This window comes from Pyxicephalus adspersus, chromosome 8 (assembly GCF_032062135.1).
Source record: "Pyxicephalus adspersus chromosome 8, UCB_Pads_2.0, whole genome shotgun sequence".
Taxonomy (NCBI): domain Eukaryota; kingdom Metazoa; phylum Chordata; class Amphibia; order Anura; family Pyxicephalidae; genus Pyxicephalus; species Pyxicephalus adspersus.
In genome coordinates this window covers 35,286,636-35,308,380 of record NC_092865.1, presented here as the reverse complement: position 1 = coordinate 35,308,380, position 21,745 = coordinate 35,286,636, and the positions used below count along the sequence as shown (strand labels likewise).

At 36.4% G+C, this 21,745-nt stretch overlaps 1 protein-coding gene across 1 annotated transcript in view; it reads left to right on the top strand.

Annotated features, from left to right (window-relative positions):
* COL11A1 (collagen type XI alpha 1 chain) overlaps window positions 1-21,745 on the top strand; it is a gene marked incomplete in the record, with an annotated part of 137,389 nt that overhangs the window by 23,622 nt on the left and 92,022 nt on the right. The window contains 3 exon segments of the mRNA XM_072420016.1: window positions 6,204-6,417; window positions 8,129-8,291; window positions 19,194-19,322. Of these exon segments, the coding sequence (XP_072276117.1) occupies window positions 6,204-6,417; window positions 8,129-8,291; window positions 19,194-19,322 (506 nt within the window).

The window sequence follows — 21,745 nt, the reverse complement described above, 5'->3', positions numbered from 1 at the left end:
CATAATACTCAAAAATAATGAATCTGCAATCTGTTTAATTTTAATTTTTCTAATAAAATAATTTCTTGTTAACTAACATAGAGATTGCTATTCTTCTAAAATGGCTGTTGTTTGGCGGTCCTTGGGTTGTGTATGTCTGATTTTGGTTGTCAATCAAATATTTATTAACAAGAGTCCTAAAGATATGCCAGACTAGTGAATTCACCACTGTAGATACATCATCTGCAGAAGATTTACCACATTAAGGCGTCACATTCTTATTGGTCCAGAATGCTGCAACATTGTACTTGCTAAAAAGTCAGTGACATCTCAGTGGTTAGAGGGTAAGCAACAGTAAATTTAAGTAGTTTAGCAGTTGTGGCTGTAGCTGTGCATTCTAACCTGTGGTCATGATGGGCCAGAAAAATTAAATAATCCTAAGGAGCCACTTAATTTAAACCTGGTCCTATTATTGACATGAATTTTGTCACTTTTAAACCCATTTATATTTTATGGATAACAGTAGTCAAACAATTATCTGTTCTCTAGGAAGACAGAGACATGCTACTGCACATCTGTTAAGCAGAACACATCTGTTTTCTTGGGGGCTTTGGCAGCTGGAATCCAGTAATAAGAAGGACTTTCCAGATTTCTTTGCCTGCTATAAATATGTTACTGGCTGTGATCTTTTAATTATTTTTTTTTTATAAATAAACAAGACGGTACAAGTGTCTTCCCTATATGGCCACTCACAAGCCAAGACTCGAAAGATTGTGAAAAGGCATGTTAATTCCACGGAGGTATTCAAATAACCAATCTGTCTTAGAAAGCTGCCTCCGGCAGGAAGGTTGGTGGTGGTGAAAAGTTTCTTGAGCCTGCACGTGCAGAACTGTACTCTAATAAGCAATATTTGCTTGCTGCACCTGCTAATAGCAATACACAACAATACAGAGTACTGAAATAAATAAATGATAATAAAATAAATGATAGTGTTCAGAACTACAGAGGTTTGAGATAACATAATGCTGCATACACTTTTAAGATTAGAAATCAATCATACATATTTGTTGACTGTTGACAATACAGTTCATATATTTTACATGTACTAATACAGATACCTACTAATTTCCACTGATTGATTTATTAAAAAATGATCTACACCACTGTTTTTACTTTAAATCATTATATCACTTTATGATAACCTGTGCTTACCAAAAACTATCTGTGGTGGGTTTTCTAATTCCCAGGTAGCCTTGCCTAGAATCCTAGAACCCTAAGAGATTTAGCAACTCCTCCAATTGTAGATAACTATACATACCATTTACACATGTCATTTTGTGTATCCTAAGTTTTCTTCTGTAAAAAGACTTTCATAATTATAACAAATGATCTTTTGTACACACTACTCAACAACCAGCAATTTATACTGTGCTTTACAGTTTATAGTGTGACTTTATTCTCACAATGATTGAATTTGTTGAAGTTCTTTGTTACACCTATTACAAAGGCGTACAGGAGACACATAATTTTTCATCTTTGGGATGGATTGCAATAGCATTCATTACAAAACATTATCTAAAATCCAGCCTTCTCTATAGCAAGGTCAAAATTAAAAGTCACAGGAAATTGTTTGTTTTAGTTACAAAATAGTCAGTTTGATGTTCATTCCCCATAACTTAACTACTTAAGACAAGTTCTTGCTATATCTTTTAGGTTGTTAGAAAGGAAACTACTTCAAGTATGCATAACTGGCCAGAACAAGTTATAATGTTATCTTAGAAATCTGAAATATGTCCGTTCAATGATGATGGACACTGAAACAAATTATAATGGAAAATATGCAATTAAAATTGACTCCAGTCAAACTTTGCTAAAGGCATTGACTTGTTAAACCTAAAGGTTGTAACAAACATGGTTCAGCTTGCTGTTCCAATACCTGTAAAATACAGTTGCACTTACAATGTTGTATAAGGATGAATAGAGATGACAGCAAAAGTCATAATACAAGAACAATTAATGCTTATATGTTAGGATGAGCAAAAAATAAAAACAATACAATGGCCAACTGAATGTAATAGGTCTACAGAGTGCAAAAAATGCTATAGGAACACACTTAATAAGATGAAATGCCTATGTATAGATTATCCCAGCATTTGCATACTAGCCAATCCTACAGTTCTGTCAGATTTAGAAATCACTAATCATGTTTCAGATTGGGTCATCTAAAACAACTGGTTGTGTCCCTGATTGGGCAGAGGTACTCCTTAATACAAATAAAATCAACAACAGCACCACGGTATTTCAGATGCTTATATGTTCAATAGGTGGTTGGAGAAAATATTGAGAAATGCATGTTTTCTTTCAGCTTAAAAATACATTTATACAACTAATGTTATAAAGGTAAATGTTTTATTTATTTATGTTAAATAACCCAGGTCAGCCATTCTCAACCAGGGTTTTATAGAACCCTGGGGTTCCTCTATAGATTCTTAAAGTGACTGATTAGGTTTGCTTTTGATGGTGCCTGCATAGTCCCTAGACCAATGCTACTTGGCAGAGCAAAGGGTATGACACCCCAAATGTTTGTTGTTTGTAAAGGTGGCTTTCTAACAACAAATTTAAGGAAAAGTTTTTCCCACTAACTCTGATGTATTGCATTTAAAAGGGGTTCCTCCAGATTTGATATTTATCTCAAGGGTTCCTCTAAGGTAAAAAGGCTGGCCCTGACATTCATTGTTGAGTGATATATAGTGCATAAGATAATACTGGACAATTATCATTACACAGTATTTATATAGCACCATCATATTACACAGCGCTGTACAAAGTCCATAGTCATGTCACTAACTGTCCCTCAATGGAGCTCACAATCTAACGTCCCTACCATGGTCATATGTCATTTATACAGTCTAAGGTCAATCTAGCCAATTAACCTCACTGCATGCTTTTGGTATGTGGGAGGAAACCGGAGAGCCCCCACACAGACACGGGGAGAACTTGCAAACTCCATGCAGATAGTGTTGGTTGAGATTTGAACCTGGGACTTAGCGCTGCAAAGGCAGGAGTGCTACCTCTGCGCCACCATGCTGCCCACGGGACAATCTCCCTGATCATTGACCAGGCCCATGTCTGCCCTTTCACACACACACAACACTACAGGCCAGTTAGACCCTCCATCATTCTATTGACCAGTAGTTTAACATTGAAACCAGAAGAGAAGGGTCAGGCTCTAAACCAGCTAACAGGTTTAAGAACAAGGTTAAATTGTAGGCAGCATGAGATGCTTTCCATGAGGTACCAACTGGTAATGGTGGCATTAGGTTTACTTCACTACTGGTGAACACCCTTCTTTATTGTGCAAGCTGTTAACATCGTAACTTCATTTCTTAAAAAACTAATACTAATAACTATAATACAGTAACCTCATAGCATTGTCATAGTCCCAGGCAAATTTCCAATGTTTTACAATTTTCTGTGACACATTACATGCACCACTTGCAGAACTTGTAAAGTGAATAGGACCTGGGACCTAGGACCTATGACGTCTGATTTGCCCCAGGTCCTATTCACTTTACAAGTTCTGCAAGTGGTGCTTGTCATTCATTTCTGAAGTTAAATGAATCTCTTTTTTGATATCTCCTGGTATCTGAATATTACTCAAACAATATACAAAGGATAGAAGACTAGTACATAAATATAGAAAATATTTCACATTTCTAGTATATTTGTGATATACCAGATCCTCTGGGATATATAACATAAGAAGGAAATAGAAAAGCAAACAAGCCCTGTCATTTTCTAGCCCACACAAGTTTATTTATGTGACATTTGCCATTCTGTCAGACTGTTTCCTGCATTTGCATATTTTACTTAATTGTTTTTGACTTTTTAGTTAATAAAGCTTCCCTTGTATGTTTTTATTTTATTGACCTCATTAAACATGTGTGCTTAATTTGTGCAGAAGCTAACTTATTTCCCTAATAAAAGATTAGGACGCTACAAATTGTGTTTAATTTTCTTAATAATTAAGAAAGCATGCACACAATACCATCTACATGACAACATGCATCTTTTGCATACACAACAGCCACACAAATTCCAGATTTGAATGTTGACACTTCTCCTTGGCCTTTAACCAAGGTTGAGATAGTAAATTGAATTAAAACTTTCCAGACTTTTGGGCTATCTTTAGCTCTACCGCATTCATTTATCAGTTCATAAGAGCACCCAAAGAATCAAGAATTGTGCAAAAACAGAAACAGAAAATCAGATCTTGAAAGCCTAGGTTCTGATATCCCCTTATCTTACTCACAAACCCTGTTTAAAAGGTTAAAAGAATGTGTAGAGGGCAAAAGAGAATGGGCCAGATTTCACTCCTCCAAGACTTATTGGGATTTAAATAAAAGAGTGCCACTGCTTTTGAGGTTTCCAGACCAAACTGGAATGTAACTAAGGCAGCTTGCTGGGACCCAGAGCTAGAGAACCCAGAGGTCAATTTACCTTTTTTAAAATTGTACATATATCAGAAGCTACATATAACCGTATTGGCACGGGCTTCACATGTGTATTGTTGGTTACATAGTTTAAAAAGAATGTTAAAGCATTTATGGCCCGAACTTCCTAAAGCTGTGCCGTTTTCCACCAGCTTTTTGGACTGCTAGTCACTGTCACCACTCTGCAGATCCACCTTCTTCACTATGTCCCTTTTCTTTAAAGTTACTATGCACCTGTCACTCCAGTGCACCTAAAGAGCAGACTGTATGCCTGATTTTAATGTTATATTTAACACATGGCACATTTCTACTTTCTACTTCATTGCCTTAATTAGATTAAATGGTATCTAAGCCTAACAACACCATGTGTTATGTTGAAGCTTACTCGTTCTTAAGAGATAGATGAGATAGCTGATTTAGTTTCTTTCTAGAATCTGTCTAGCTATACCTTGTTCTAGTCACTTGCTGTAATGTGAACAAAAAGCAAAGGAATTGTATCTGCCCTTCAAGCTATCTTAGATATATGTTAGAATGGGATGTCAATGGACTCAAAGAAAATCTGTTATGAGAAAAATGATTGGGCAATGCATAAAACAAATATACACGCTGGCCTTGTTGATGAGATTTCCCTTTTACCATAAAACAAAAAAATTCTTTTAATGCTAAAGTTACACTACACTTGATTTAAAATTTACAGCATGTATGTTGTACTATATATATGCGTGTTTTATGCTGCTGATCCTAATTGTGAGATATGCTTCATTCCTAACTGAATCAGTCCCACCACCACCTATCAGATGTATGGCCTCAAGCCTTTTTCCAAACGAGATCTGTATTTAAAACAAAGTAGCCGAATGCTGATTTGAATGGCTGTAGAACTCAATTGGATAATAAGAAGCAGAACGAACACATTGTTGGTTAACTATGCTTGATATTATGTTTGAAGAAGGCTTTAACTTTTTTCCACATCAGTCCCATTCTGATTCTGGTCTGATCCTTATGGTATTCGTCAGAAGAATTAATATTTTCATATTGAATTCATATTATAAGATGGTCTTTGCTTTGTAGGGTTTTACACTTTCTTCTGTTTTTTTAATAGAAGTTTTAAGATGTCCTACATACTAGCCATGAGCTTTACAGTTGGCCACGTTAGCTGTCTGGTTTAGATGAATAAGATGCTATAAAAACAGCTTTTCTCAACCTTTTTAACCTAGAGGAATCCTTGATAACTCCATGCTAAAAGCAATTTTCAGACAGTCAGTAAGCAGAATGCTTCCTATATTGGTGGACAATGGAAAGCTTGTCATCTTACAGTAGTGATCAGAATACAACCCTTAGAGACAACTAAAAAGTTGTTGTCTTACAAATGGCTCTAGCAAGTAGCACTTACCCCAGAACTATGAAGGTGCCATCAATTAGAAAGTCAATCAGCAAAAACTCAAGGAGGTCCTAGCAAACTCTGGAATTGCCCTGGTTAGGAATGGCTGCTACAAGGGGCAGTTCCCATTTGTTAAGGCTTACCAGGTATGCAATTTGAAGACAGATTTCCTTTTCACACACCTTTGCGGTCAAATTGAACAATGATCTTATTTTGCATATAAACTTATCCTAATAATTATATTTTAAATTTGCCTGATCTTTGCTTTATGTTTCTTTACTTTTTTAAGAAACACATATCTGTATAACATATTTTGTACTGCTGTCTGTTGATGTTATAATGTTCTGTTTCAGGGGGGGTATTTCCAAAGGATTTCTCAATCCTGCTGACAGTAAAGCCCAAGAAAGGCCTGCAGTCATTTGTCCTGTCAATATACAGGGGGGAAGGAACACAACAGTTAGGAATAGAGGTTGGCAGGTCACCTGTCTTCCTTTATGAGGATCAGAATCGACTACCCACACCAGATGACTACCCCATTTTTAGCACTGTCAATATTGCAGATGGAAAGTAAGTAATTCCTTTAAACTCTGTCAACTTGAAGAAATGCATGTACACTAAAATGATACTACTGTCTTCAAAAGTTGTTACATAGTTGCTTGGTTTTATCTTTGAACTGTACTACAAAAAAACATGTGTTATTATACAGTGTACAGCAACAACTTTAATACAGAACCAAAACACTGGGCCTGATTTATTTTCTCCATGAATGGAGAAGATAGACCATCATGGAATACCTGGGTGATCCAGCAAACCTGGAATGGATTTACAAAAAAACATTTGCTAATAATATACTCAATGCTGGACCAGATCCATTCCAGGTTTGTTGGATTCCCTGGTTCTTCCATGATGGTCTGCTGTCTTCTCCAGTCTTGGAAAGCTTTAATAAATCAGACCCGCTGCTTAAATGAAAAAATATTTTTTTAGTTCCCTGATTGTTACTGGTTTTAATACAAACATGCAGTAATAAAGTTAGTGAAAAGCCTGAGATCCTAGTTAGAATACTTGACATGGGGCAGAAATTATTTATTGAAAATACTGGATCAGAATGACAGACAAGCAACTATTTTTTTAAAATAAAGAACGAAAACATAGAAATAGAACCAAGTAAGGTACCCAAAAGCTGCCAAAATCTGATGTCAGTTTGACTGCTGAGGTTCCCTTCTATGTAGCAAAGCTGTTTCAGCGATGATCAGCTGATTAAGGCATCATATTTTATATTGTCTGATCCTTTACTATGAGAATCTGCAATGGGTTAAAGCCTTCCCGGGGTCTCCCCTAGCACTACTAAGGCCTACTGATTAGGCTGTTGTTTTACTACAAAAATTTGGACATCTGATATAACATATCTCATATATTCTAGTCACAATACTTGACTTTGGGCAAAAATTATTTATTGAAAATATTGGTTCAGCATGACAGCCAGACAACCAGTTTTAAAACAAAGAACTAGAACATTCCCTAGTAATATACCTAATACCTGTCCAAATATAATGTCAATCAGCTGGTTATGGCATTTTAGCTCAGTGCTTGTAAACAATGGTTGAAACCCCTGAATAACTATAACATTTGCCCTCCTTCCACGCTGTACTTGGTTAGGGTCTCATGCATTTTTTATACCGTATTTTGTTTTGTATACCAGAATGTTTAAGACCTTGTTGTTTAGGAAATAGAGTGTTGGATTTCAGTCGTATGTCCCAAATGAAATACCTCTGTTTACTAGTTTGTAGTCATATTGCACTGCAGTACTGTACTGCACGCCAGGCTGATGGGATGACCAGCTGGGCTCACAGGAAATTGCTTGAATGACCAAGAAAACCTAGCACCTATCACTTGTTGTAAAAGTGGCTTATTTTTAGTCTCCCCTTCCTCCTGCCTCTTCAACTACCATCAAACCAAAAACACCTATTCACTGTGCATAGGTAGCCCTAATAGGCAGTGTGTAATTTCATGGAGCCCATGCCAGTATCTCTTTATGTTCACATTCATATTTTATCAGGAGAGAACTAACATTGCTGATTGCCTTTTATTCATTTGTCATTTACCTAAAAACATTTATAACGCCAACTGTAAACTTTGGTTTGGTTCAAATTGAGAGGTATCTCCTTAGACCTTCACTGCTCTACTTATCAGGGCATGTTTATTTTATAAAATTTCATTATTCCACTTGATTCCTGCTGCCCAGTAAATGGTTGATACAGATATGAATTTGCTTCCATAGATGGCATCGAATTGCAATCAGCGTGGAAAAGAAGACAGTCACAATGATTGTGGACTGCAAAAAGAAGATATCTAAACCTTTGCCGAGAAGTGACAATTCTGTGGTGGATACCAATGGCATTGTTGTATTTGGGACTCGCATCCTTGAAGAGGAAGTGTTTGAGGTCAGTACCATACCACTCATTTATAAAAGGATACTAAAGCATGTTTTTATTGTCTGATCCTTTACTATGAGAACCTGGCATGGGTTAAAGGAAATCTTTGCAACAAAAGCATTTTTTAAGGAAGGCTTCAGAGCAAGAAATAGATTTCAATGGATGGGCCAGTAGGCAAATCTGACTACTGAACCCAAATCAATCACAAAAAGATAGAAAGCACATTTTCCTAACTGCCCCAATCTCTTAGGAGGTTTGTTGGCCAGCCCCAAACTTTCCTTAAACCAGCTTCCAATTCACTGACAGGATTGCAAAAAAAGAGCTAGATAGGGTATCCTGCTGTGCTGCCTTGCTGAACACCATATTTCCCATTCCATTTCAGGTGTTAACTGTCTGTGTTAGTTATGAGGGGGTGCTGAGCAGTTCCTAGCTTTGCCCCCTTCCAGATGAAATGTAAAAAATGAGTGTGGGGGCATATGACAGCCTATTATCTTAGTATGTAACTGTGCAAATATCAGAACAAATATCTTTCCGATTCTTAAAACTGTTTTTTCTTTTAGTGAGAAGCTGTGATGGCAGAGGCACAAGCAAGTTTCATGTCGTTGGAGTTACGGGCCGTCATGAAGTTTTTGTTTCTCCGTGGAAAGGAAGGACACTTCTCCCCCAGTGTTTGTGACATTTTAGTGTGAATGTCCCTTGCTGACATTGCCTGGAGGAACAAAAACTTCATGACGGCCCGTAACTCCAAAGACATGAAACTTGCTTGTGCCTCTGCCATCACAGGTTCTCACTAAAAGAAAAAACAGTTTTAAGAATCGCCAAGACCTGATATTTGCACAGTTACATACTAAGATATTAGGCTGTCATATGCACCCACACTTATGTTTCTATTTCATCTGGAAGGGGGCAAAGCCAGGAACTTCTCAGCACCCCCTCATATAAGATATTCACCACTGATGAGCCCCCCCCCCCCCCCCCCATGACATTGAATCAATCCTAACTGCAATCAAACAACTATTGTTAATCACTTGTCAGTGCCAGATTTTCTACTTCTCAATAAAGATTCCTACATTTAACATTGAATTAAGGTGAGAGCTTATTGTCAAGAAAGGACAGGGCTTACTACTGACCTGGACAAAATGTACAGCCTGGACCTAGAACCCAATACATGACTTCAGGGCTGTTGTTATCTTAGGGGCAGGTCCAATATAGTAGTCCCATCATTATATCACTAGGCACAACTTTTTTGTTAGTTTTGGATAGAGTGGGGAACTTCAGCACATTTGTCCCAGCAGGGGAGATTCACCCTTCTATTTAAACTGAGGTCAAATGAGAAGGAGAAAATACAAGAGTTGTCCCCAAAACACATATTGCAGGGATTCCCCTACATACATAGCAAAGAATAAATTGTTAAACTTTTAACCCTTACCTACTATTTCCAAAGCTAATTTAAAGTTTTGATTATACATAATTAACTACAGCTGTATATGCTTGGTAGTCACAAGTATGAATTTGGACATTGATCACATTGTGGCGAGAAACATTAATTGGAAAAATTCAAATGTTGCTTATTGCCCCTCTTCCCCAGTGTAATAATGCCATGATCAAATTTAGCACTTACACAGAATGACTGTAATATATTTAGACTGTAATATATTAAAACTGTAATATCAAAGACACCAGAACAATAATATAGATATTGAAGTGTATACAGGTTGATAATGATTGTAAAGCTTCATAATATTTTGATGCTTTCTAAATCAAAGATAAGAATTATTTAATTTTCTGTTGAGCTTATGTATGCCTTCTCAGAAAGAAACCTCTTTGTATCAGTGAGTGATGCAGCACCACTAAGCCTGGTTGTATTTTGTATGCAAGCATCATCATTGTTTTGAACTAAGCAGATTTATTTTTTCCATCCTATGTTCATTACTTATAGAAATAAATAGACTTTACTCTTCAGTCACTTGGCGGAAACAATTTTATAAACTTGGCCTCTTTGAAATTAGGAACATTTCAAGCAGAGAAGTTCAGTGTAAATATTTATGACTGTGTATAGTTTTTGAATGCTAACCTCTCAAGTAAGGGTTTAGTAATTGCTTATGCTGTACATTTTAAAGGGGCTTTTGAAAGAGTAGATTAATGGTCCTGCCTATTAAAGGCTATAAATCTTTGGAGAACAAGCTTAAAGAGGAACTAAACTCAAAAGTGACTAAAACAAAAAAAAAATACACTTACTTTCAATTCCGCAGCACAGTCCAACGGTCCGGAGGTGTCTTACATCGGGTCCCGCGCCGTTCCAGTATCCATCTCTGACCTGGCGCCCTGGGCTGCGCCATCTTCGCCTCTTCCTCCTGGTTCTTCCTCCTATGTCACCTGACCCAGGCGCGAGATTGGGTGACTTAGGTTAGAAAAAAAAACTTGCCGATCTCACTGTGCATGCGTGAGATCAGCAAATTTTTTTCTTTTCACGAAAAGGCGCTTTCTGCGCATGCCCGAGATGCTTGGTTCAGGTCCTGGGGTTGATTTGTTAAATACGTTTAGGCTGTTCACTTAGTAAAATGAATCATCACTTTGCAAGGCATAATTCAATTGGCTTAGGTACAGCTCTGCTATCTTCATCAATCCAATTATGTACAAAGAAATATCATGTTTTTTTTTTGCATTTCATTGCATTTGATTGGCATTCTTAGCAAAATTAGTTTTCTGTTGCTTCCCTTCTCATTTTCCCTCTCTCAAAGTGAAAATTCATTTTACTAAATCATCTACCCAAATTCCTTCAGTAAAACAGCTTTAATAATGCAGCTAGTGAAGGCAAGAGGAATTCCAGAAGTCCCTATTGGCATATTTGTTTAGGTCTGTGGCTTAAAAAGTAGTAAAGCCTTTGTATGAGCAACGATGCAATGAGTAGTTTTAAATAATATTTAACCTTCTATTTAACCTTCTGAGCGGTAACCCTGACCGGTGTGGCTCCGGGTAAAACAAAACAGCTGATAGTGGTAAACCCCGAGCCTCACTCGGGGTAGCTAAAAAAAATAAATAATAAATACTTACCTGGTCCCACTGGCAACCTCCAGTGTCCTGCCTGTCCAATCCCATCCTCTGGTTGTGTCCTCTTCCATCGATCGAACTGTATTAAATCCAATACAAAATAATATATTCATATATATATATATATATATATATATATATATATATATGCTACTTTGTGTTTTTATTTAAAGTTTAATATTAAAATTATTTAATATTGGAAATATTTTGGTGAGTTATACCTAGGAATTACAGGCCTACAAGGCCTACAATGTAAAATTAATCATCAGTGAAGCTGGGTGATACAGAAAACCTGGAATGGATTTCAAATGGTTTCAATTTTGGACTAGATCCATTCCGGATTTGCTGGATCACCCAGCTTCACTGATAAAAGTGTATTCTCTTCAGCCTTGGGGAACTTTAATAAATCCAGGCCAATGTACTGCTTTTAGACATATACGCCCTCCAAGGTCAGGCTAATAAGTGTGACCTCTACTTGTAAGCTGACAACCAGCCAACTAGCATTCTGCAAAGGCAGGATCCTGTTAGGAGATGCTCATCTGTCTGGCAACCCTGTGCTGTGCACCCTCACAGTATAAAACACTGTTTATTCTGTCCAGCGATATCATTTGCAGCAGCCAGGTGAACTAAGATAGCAGCAGCCCCTGTTTTCTTTAACTGATGAATTTATGGCATCCCCAGCATTCATTTTTTAGGCGGTGCACAGCTGAAGGGGATTCTAGGGGCTGATCAGCTCCTGACTCAGCCCTGCGCTGCCATTGGCTGCTGGGACTTTATAGCCTCTCTGCTCCCAGTCACCAGGGCCTGCTGTAGCATTGAGCTGGGCTAATCCCTATTAAATGTACAGCGCTGCATAATATGTTGGCGCTATATAAATCCTGTTTAATAATAATATTAATAATAATAATCTGTGCTAAAGGTGAAGACTGCAGTGTTGGATTGGGGGACTGGTGCTGACCAGGGGCTTACAGATCAATGTTTCTCTCATTAAATTTTTCCCTGTAAAAAGAATCTATCAGCTTAATAATATGAACGTTTCTATTGTTTACATTTACAGACATCATTTAGTTTTACACACTATGTAGATTTCATTTTTAATCATATGCTGTTTGTGACCTATTGTGGATATTTCCCTATACTTCCTGTAATGGGGATGCAACATGACCTGAAAGTAAATCTCTCCAAAGTGAGGGAAACCCCCTTTTAGGAACCTCTCCTCATTGAAATATTTATTCTCAGCACATGTTTAGATGACAGCTGTAAAATGTTAAATTGTCAATTTTTATTTTATCTCAGTGACATTGATCTCTAGTGGATTTATAAAGCAGTGAATCTTACATTCATTGAAACATTTTCTGGTCTTTGGAGAATCTTCCAGGTCCATGTGTTTCAATGGCAGTAATTTATTTTCCACCAGGAAATGTGTCAGTGAATACCAGATTCATTGCTTTATGAACAGATAGCTTGAAGTGACAGGGAAGGTGAATCTATGCAGATAGTGATAAAAACTTGTGGGTTGTAATCTTTCCCTATAGTATCGAAAACATAAAAACTTATATTTGCTATGTTTAAACTTAGGAGAGTAGCTTTAAAACTTCTAAAAACAAGTTATTAATGGCAGGACTCGTAATCTCTTTAAAAATGAGTAATTTAAATAGCAATTTTTTCTTTGTTTAATTAGTGATGCACTGTCTACAGATTTGCTATTCTATGTTTCTTCTCTGTAAAAGATGAAAGAACCGGACATAAGTGTTAAATGGTAGATGTTGAAAATGTTTTCAGTCTACTTTAGATTATACAATAAGAAATCTTCATATGTTTATCTTTCCTCTTCTGTAAGTGATTTAACTTAAAGTGGGGCTTTGGGCGATATCCACACAGTGGTTTTGTGTCTTTGGAAAGTGCTGAAAGATGTCTGTCAGCTCCTTGGCATGAAGTAAGTGTAAAGATGTGGGCTGTGTGTTTATTCTTCCTCGCAGTGGCACAATCCTGGAAGTATTCCATGATAAAGGCAACATTTCACATGTCTGCATGTCTTTAGCATACAGCATACATAGCTTGAATTCAAAGACTAATGTGCTTTAACAAAACCTACTTTTATGAAAAGAATTTTCTAAAACGTTCACATGAATTTATAAAAGCTGTCACCTGTAAAAAAAACAAGTTATAAAAACTGTGCAAACCAGCATCATGCTGCATAAATGCTTCCCCTGCTATTTAACCCTATTGTGGTATAATAGAAAATGAGATTATAGGTCAGTTTGCCAATATGGAAAATTTGACTGCTTACATTTTGTGAAATAGTATAGTATTATAGTATTTTTAATTACTCTTAGAAGGTTCAAGTATTAAAACCCAACAATAAGTCTGTTCAAACTGTATATATAAATACAAATACAATACAATACATATCAATATGTGATATGTGGTACTGTATTCATAAAAATTATGACTCAACCATAGACGACCATAGAAGTTCATTAGAGAGGGAGACCTAGTGTAGTTAAACCCCAAATATATTTATCTTGCTGTGGCCAATACCCTGTTTATGATACTGTTTATGATACATTGTGTGCATACACATTAAATTGAGTGCAGTATCAACAATAATCATTGTAATTATTTTCTGAAAAGCATAGCTGATGTTAGCAAAATGTTTTTCTGTATATTGGGTATTTAGAGATCACACATTTGACAGGTGTTATAATTGCCTAGTAAATGCAGTCTTTTACTTGACTCTCAGTTGCTCAGTACAATCAGTTGCTAAAAGCAATTTGCTTTACCAAAACAAGCAATCATGGCTTCACTTCTTCTGATATATATATATATATATATATATATATATATATATATATATATGTATATAAATTTTTTTGCAATCTGGTATCCAAATGCATCCAATTGGGTGTTTATAGTTGAGATTTATGGGGACCCAAAATGGGTGATTGTGGCAAAACTCCGGAAATCAGTGCAGCTTCCAGATGGGACTCATTTCACAAAAGCATCGCTTTGGCGGCCGCCGCAATATGTCGTACAAACAGTCTGACAATTACTCTTCAAAGACAAATTGAAATGATAAATATGCAGTCATTGCTCCTGTTTGACAATAAACAGTCAGGTTTTATGACTGCCTAGGCAGAACCAGCAGCTTGCTTCGAACTTGAATTCATTCCCTTAAAAATACTTAGCAGTCTTAAAGCTATAATAACTATTTATAGTGTAACTGAGGTGTATAGACAAAGATAAACAGACAGCACTGGATCCCATCATCTATCTTTTACAAGAAGTTTATTAGTCTTGTAGGAAAAAAGTATTAGTATATAAATTGGTAAATGAAAATGCAATAGAGAGCATATCCAATGTGGATTTAAAGTCCAGGTTAATATTGGTAGGTAGGTAAATGAAAAGGGCATTCATATATGGCACAGGTTCCAAGATAGTAACATCTTCAGAGGGTGGGGGAAAGAAAGTAGGTACTGATAACAAGTAAGATAGGGGTACAATTGCCAAAAATAAACCTGGTTCTGTGAATTAATTTATTAGGACTGAAAACAAAGAAGAGAGATTGCAGGAGGGCTAGAAAAACATGAGGTAATTGGGAGAGTGTCCAGGTTTATGGCTGGAGTGTGACAAAGGAGAAAGATGGTAACCCATCATGAGTGTCAGACAAAACCTCCTTAAATGTTTAGTGTATTTTGATAAAAAACCCCAACAAGTAGGTAGTGACTCCCATGTCACTAAACTTTAGTCACTTCTCCTGTGGGCATTTACATGCAGAAAGCCTGAAGTGTCAATGTTTATGAATTAGGTGGGCATTCATAACCACCAATACTTAAATTCTTACAGACAAAAGGCGGTCCTGAAGTCAGGGATTTATACTTCTTTCTTTCCCAGTGACAAAAGCAGAGACTCTTCATATGAAATACTGTGGAAATTCAGTTTGTAACATGTTTATTGGTAAAATAAAGCTTTTAGGAAAATAGTGACAAAAATATGTAACATATCAATTTATACTACTAAAAGTGTGTTTGTGTGGGTTAGTCTAAATAATTTAATATTAACACTGACTAAACAAAAATGCCTAAAGATTTAAATTCCATCTATTACATTTAAAGAGTTAAGGTATAGTTTTTTTGATAGGTCAGAGTAGTTTCCTGGCAGTGCAGGTGTTAATTTGATCATGTCTAGTGTATTTATTTAAACGTCTGGGATCTGGCACAGAAGGGCACTCAAGCTCCAAGTTGCAGAAAGCAGGGAGAAGTAATGAGTTTCCCAGAGATGAAATTTACAGGTCTCAGACGAGTATTTTTCCTGTATTTCTGTCCTGTAACATTCCTTCCTGATGAGGTTTAATCCACTCAGTGCAGCAGGGCAGAAGTAAGTAGAGAACTCATTGCACATGCTGAATTTAAAGAAGTAATTTTCAGTAGGGCCACACAGTACCTGTGACTTTGACATTTTAAGAGACCAGCCCTTTACAAACGAGCAGACCATGCACTACTAATCCAGTTATCGGTATCCTATCTGTCTTCTTTTGTTTTTATTTTCCTAACCATGCGTCACACCGGAGTGTTTGTTGTAAAACTCAGTTAACCTCTTTCTGCAATCCAAGACTGTGTGGATGAAGTGGTGTGTCACCATAGACGGATGGAATTTTTTTATTTGGCCCATTGCATTGCTCTGGGTCTATTTTCTTGTTAGAAGTTTTGTTAGGTTAGGTATAAACCAGCTGTTGAACTTGGCAAAAGTTCAACTTTGAAATCATCTATACAAGCATAGAGTGAGATGGTTAAATTTGGTGACTGTTTTATGTTTTACCTACAAAATCTTCAGTGCTTTATATCCTTTTCCCCCCAAGAACTAAATCATTGCACTTGTGATTTTAAAAAGCTGTGCTCAAAAAGAGAAGTAATAAATCAACCAACTGCTCATCATTATTACCTATAGCATCCCTGCAGCTGACATTTTCCTTGTTACTGTTATTAAAATGCCTTGTTCCACACCATATATCTATGTGGAGGTGGCCTTCCAGGGTCTTGTATCAGAGATACTCCCCCCCCCCCCAATTGTTGGGGATCAGAAAATTGCTGGAGTAATGATCAAGAAACAACAAGGTAATGGAGAAAGCACAATTCCCCAAACTGAATTGAACAAAAGCATGGGGGTGCTTGCATTGCAGTTTCTTAGATACAACTTCTTTAACAGCAAGCCTAACATAAAGCAGCACAGTAAAAATATCACTCCAAATCTTGAGGGAAAATCTCACGCTGCTTTGCAGCCATTAGGCTATCCTAAGTGAAGTCACAGACAAAAAGCTGTTTTTAAGAAGAATACAAGAAAAATGGTAGGGTTTTTAGTTCAAGTGCTAGTAAAAGTGAACTAACCATGAAATATACATGGCAAGGTACATTCTTTGACTCTGCAAGCATTACAATTTATGTTTTTAGAAATCTTTTCTTCAGCTATATTTCCAATTGTAGCTAGGTTTTGTATGCTTTGTGTGTTTACTATACTAATATTTGACCTCGACTATGAGATAAAGCAGTGAACAAGGGATCTTAGAACTCTGTGTGATCTGTAATACACTGACACAGGTGTCACATCCTGTATGATATTTTCTATTCAGGCGAAGTTACTCAGTATGAGCTCTGTATTGAAATTCTGCCTGCTGATATCTCTTTGTAGTTTGTCATCCAACCTCTATGTAGTTAGAGATTCTACTACTGAAAAGCTATTGCCTAAGCTGGTGATATTAGTGCTATAATGTGATTTATTGATTTCAGGTTGTAATGCCAATAGGGCTACCCCACATGCCTATTGTAAAGTTCATTATGTGTTATAGGTTAGGCAGGACATTTTCAGTGCAAAATTATAAATCTGTGTTTAGTAATGTCTCAGACTGGAATATATATCTTTTTTTTATGTTCTATTATGAGAGTGCCTTGCAAATTACATTTTGTGAAAATGATAGCTGCCTGGCTGTCATACTTCTAGTTTCAGAGACTTATGGGACTTTAAAGTAGATTTAGGCCTAAAAGTCTTAACTCCTGTGCATGTGTCTGGGAGTGCAGTCATTCCCGGGAGCCAGGTACACAGGAAGCCGCACAGCTCAGTGTACTTTATGGAAAAGATTGTGAACAGGCGGGTTTAGTTCTGCTTTAAACTGTATACACATAGGCAGTTCTAACCTCATCTGTTGCATACTTTTGCATTGCATACTGGGCTTTTAATATTAGTGAAACCAGGGAGTCAGTCTGACTGGCCATTTCATAAAAGGTTTAGCAATAGTGGGCTCCATATATAACAGCATGGAAATCTAGAACAATTTTCCCACAAGGTAATATTGAAAAGTATTATTACACAGTATTTATATAGCGCTGACATTTTAGGTAGGGCTTTTACAATGTCACTCATGCCACTAGCTGTCCCTCGAAGGGGGATGACAATCTAATGTCCCTACCATCATCATATGTATTTGGTACAGTCTAAGGTCAATTTTTGGGGGGAAGGAAATTAACCTAACTTTGTGGATTTTTGGAATGTGGGAGGAAACTAGAGTACCCGCAAATACAGGGAGAACCTACAAACTCCATGCAGATAGTGTCCTGCCCTGGATTGAAACCTGGGACCAAGCACTGCAAAGGCCAGAGTGGTCTGGTAACAGCTGAGCCACCATGCTGATGGTATTCCTAACGTGTCAGAATTCAAGTTCAGAACCAAATGCTGTATGAGCAGTAAAAGCTAGTTTAGTATATCGGCATTTTGTTGATATTGAATTCTTTTTTTATATTTCCTTGGTGTTGTTACAATGCATGCATTTGCGTGTCTAACAAACTAGACTGCATTGAAAGGGACCTGTGAGAACAGAAAAAGGAACAAAACAAGAACAAAACACGTCCTAACGCTTAGTTGTCAATGACTCATTAGGTATGAAAAGGACCAAAGTAAAAACCTTAAAAGAGTCACATAACTCTTCCCAACAATATATGCATCATGTATAGGTCACTCTCAGTTTTTAAAACCATGATATGTGCTCTGGTAATGAATATATGGAGTTACATACACATATAATGATTTGTGCCAGATTGGACAAACTCCATATCAGTTTATGTATGTGGTTCTCATAATATCTAGTGGCAATATGAAGTTTTTAAAGCTTTGCAGTATTTTTTTTAAATGCAGATGTTTTGAAAAATGGTAATGAAAGTGTGGACTGATTTCTGTTCTTATTACTTTAGGAACTTTGTAAAACATGTAGGAACATCAGTTTTGAATATCTGCTCATTACTAATAAGCCCGTTAGTGATGGTGTTTTTCTTGAGGGCCCAAAAAATACCTTATGTCTACTTTGTTAAAATTATCTTTAAACTGACAACCCAGCATAAGTAGAGAAGGGCTGTCTGCACTGACCACGCGATGGCACTATTTACATCTAAAATGACTTTCCTCTGAAGGTATAGTCCTGATCTTGTATATCATTTATTACAAATGCATAGAGCAATAACAATTACAGAAGCAGAACAACAAATAGGGTAATGATTTCTATGAAAGATTTAGAATTCAGCTTCCGTTGTGTGCAGTTATTGGCGCTTAGTTCTCTGTGATGGATATTTACATGCTACATGTATTTTGAATTTTACTATCCCATTGCAGCACATTATATTTCTCACTTGTACATTATGTGTCTTTTTTTTTAGTTGGATCGGTTTGTAAGATTGGTCCATAAAATTAAATGCCTTGATTCACTATTATAAGTTAAATAAACAATGAAAACTGTATAACCCTCTATCCTTTTTATTTTTTCATGTTTTTACTAGCTAAGACCTGTAATTAATCTTGTTTGTGAATGATTTGTTATAGGGTGACATCCAGCAGCTACTGATTGTTGATGACCCCAAAGCTGCCTATGACTACTGTGAACATTACATGACGGACTGTGACAAGCCAACACACCAAATGCCCCAAGCTCAAGACCCACAAGTTGATGAGGTGAGAAAAAAAATATTTTTTTCATGTTGATGATATACATTGGGGTTCATAGGATTATCTCAGACTTGGGTGGTAATTAAACAAGACAAAACAATTTTATATATAAATATTCTATGCAAACAAGAAATAATACAATCACTGTCCACTATATACCAACAAACAAAATAACGACCCTCCTGTTTTCTAATTTTTTGAAAATTTTAATTTTAAAATGTTTAATGTGCTTCAGCTGAAGTTATTGAAGGGGACTTTTAGTACAATTGTCAAAAATCAGTTTGTCATGTGTGTCTCACCCCCCTCAATGGTTTGACATCACATCCTTTTGGGAAGACCATGAGTAACCCAAATCTCACAAGAAGACGCTCCAGTCCAGTAAAACAGCATCTTAATGTGAAGTTTGGGCTGCTTTGTATTCCCAAGCATGATATCCCCCTCACTTTAGAGCTGCAAAGGGAAAGTTAAGTAAAAAATTACCTTTATTGATACCTTTTAGACAGTCATTTTGGAAATGAGAGGGAGCCCAGACAGTGTAAGCAGACCTTGCATTTTCCTGCAATATTTGAATAAAAAGAATTGTTTTTGTATCCACGTGAGCATTATTTATTTGCTAATGACATTAATACAGATTGTTTCTTGCATTTAATAAAACTAACTTTTACAATGTATGCAACATTATAAATATAACAATCTAAATGTACTGTAAAGCAGACAGAAATTATTGCTTACAAATACGCATCACTTTGAGCAAACTTTTACTGTAAATAATGCCCCCAACAGTGCTGTACCTTAAAATAGTTCTCCTTTAGCACACTAACACTTGCAAATAATTTGGTATAGTTTAAGTTTTAGGTATTACCATTGGTAATTTGTTCTTTTATTGCCTGTTTCTCACAATCAAGGGAAATTCAGTATTAGGCAGTTGTCACTGGAACAAATGTAACTATTTAAGAATTTCCTATCAATTTTTTTTACCAATGACAACTCAATATTCCAGTTCTTCTTCAGTTGTATTCCTGTTGACAGTGGTGCCGGAGATTCTAAATTTCCCAGGCAGTAACACTGACATCAGTAACATCCCTCATTGGTTCTAATGCTCTCATTACTCCAAAAGTCTAAAGTCAATCCAAAAGTGATAGAAACTGGCTTTAAATATTTTAGCTGTAGTGAGGATTCCTTGCATTATAAACCATGGAAAACTTGGTGCTAGCAGACCAGTGTGGGTATGGTTAAATAGATTTTAAATTGTGGATTTCATGCATTAAGGCAAGAAAGTTTACATAAAGCCCTCTGGTTTGAGTGACCCTAAACGTATGTGATGGCTATGCTTCGGGTGTCAATATTTCCTGTTCTAATCAGTGAATCTATTCTGCCATTCTGGGCCATTCTGCTTCAGAAAACTTCCTGCCTTCAGTAAAGAGGGAAGTTTGGCTAAGAAATGAATATACCACTTCTAGCAACCAGACCTCATGCTGTCTCCATGTCTAGTCTATGTTCCTTGCATTCTACTCCAAATGAGAACCATGTGTTCTTGCCATGGGAGAGTTCTCTAGAGGCTCCAGCTTTTGAAATGTACAATCCATTGATACACACATCCCTCAGAGCTACTGTGTAACATAATAATGCTGTTTTTGTGGAAAAAAAATAGGGGCTGAGCTCATAGTGGAAATATGCTGAGGCATTAAGGGAAAATATATATTTGAAAAAATCACCTCTAATGCATTTTCCAGACAATGTCTCTATACTGCTGTAATTTGTGGTTTCAGGCCAATTTTAACTATTTAATTGATTCAGAACCTAACAGTACCTAACAAGGTTACTGCTAATCAGATTTTATTTCAGGCAGTAATATACATTTAGAGTTCTGGATATGGAAATTATTTTGCAACTATGGTGCAGTTTAGAGTAAAAGTATTGTAATATACTGCCAAAGATCAACCAATACCTGTATGTCAGATTTAAAGCATTTTTATAAAGTAGTGAATTTGTCATTCATTAGGCACATGTGTCGTAAAACATTAGTGATATTTTCTATATTGTTTGTTAAAAAATGTTCTATAGGTACAAACAATAGATCATTACCATGAAAACTGACACATATTTATTTCGGCAAAGTATATGAATATAAAGATACTTTGCTCTGTATAATCCTCAGATAGTTGGCAACTTGGAAACAAAAAATATTTTTTTTTCTAATATTTATGTTTTAAAAATTTTGGTAAATACAAAAATACATTGCCAGTGTACTATAGCATGCTGTGGGACAGGATTAGTGTTATTAATGCTTGGAAAAATCTTTGTGATCTATTCAGCTTAAGGAATTAAGGTTGGTCCCCCTAGTTTGGCCAGTTTGTTGGGCTTAAACTGTAGCAGAAGATGAAATTTACTTCAATCATCCAGTCAAGTTCTACCAAATTATTGTAAAT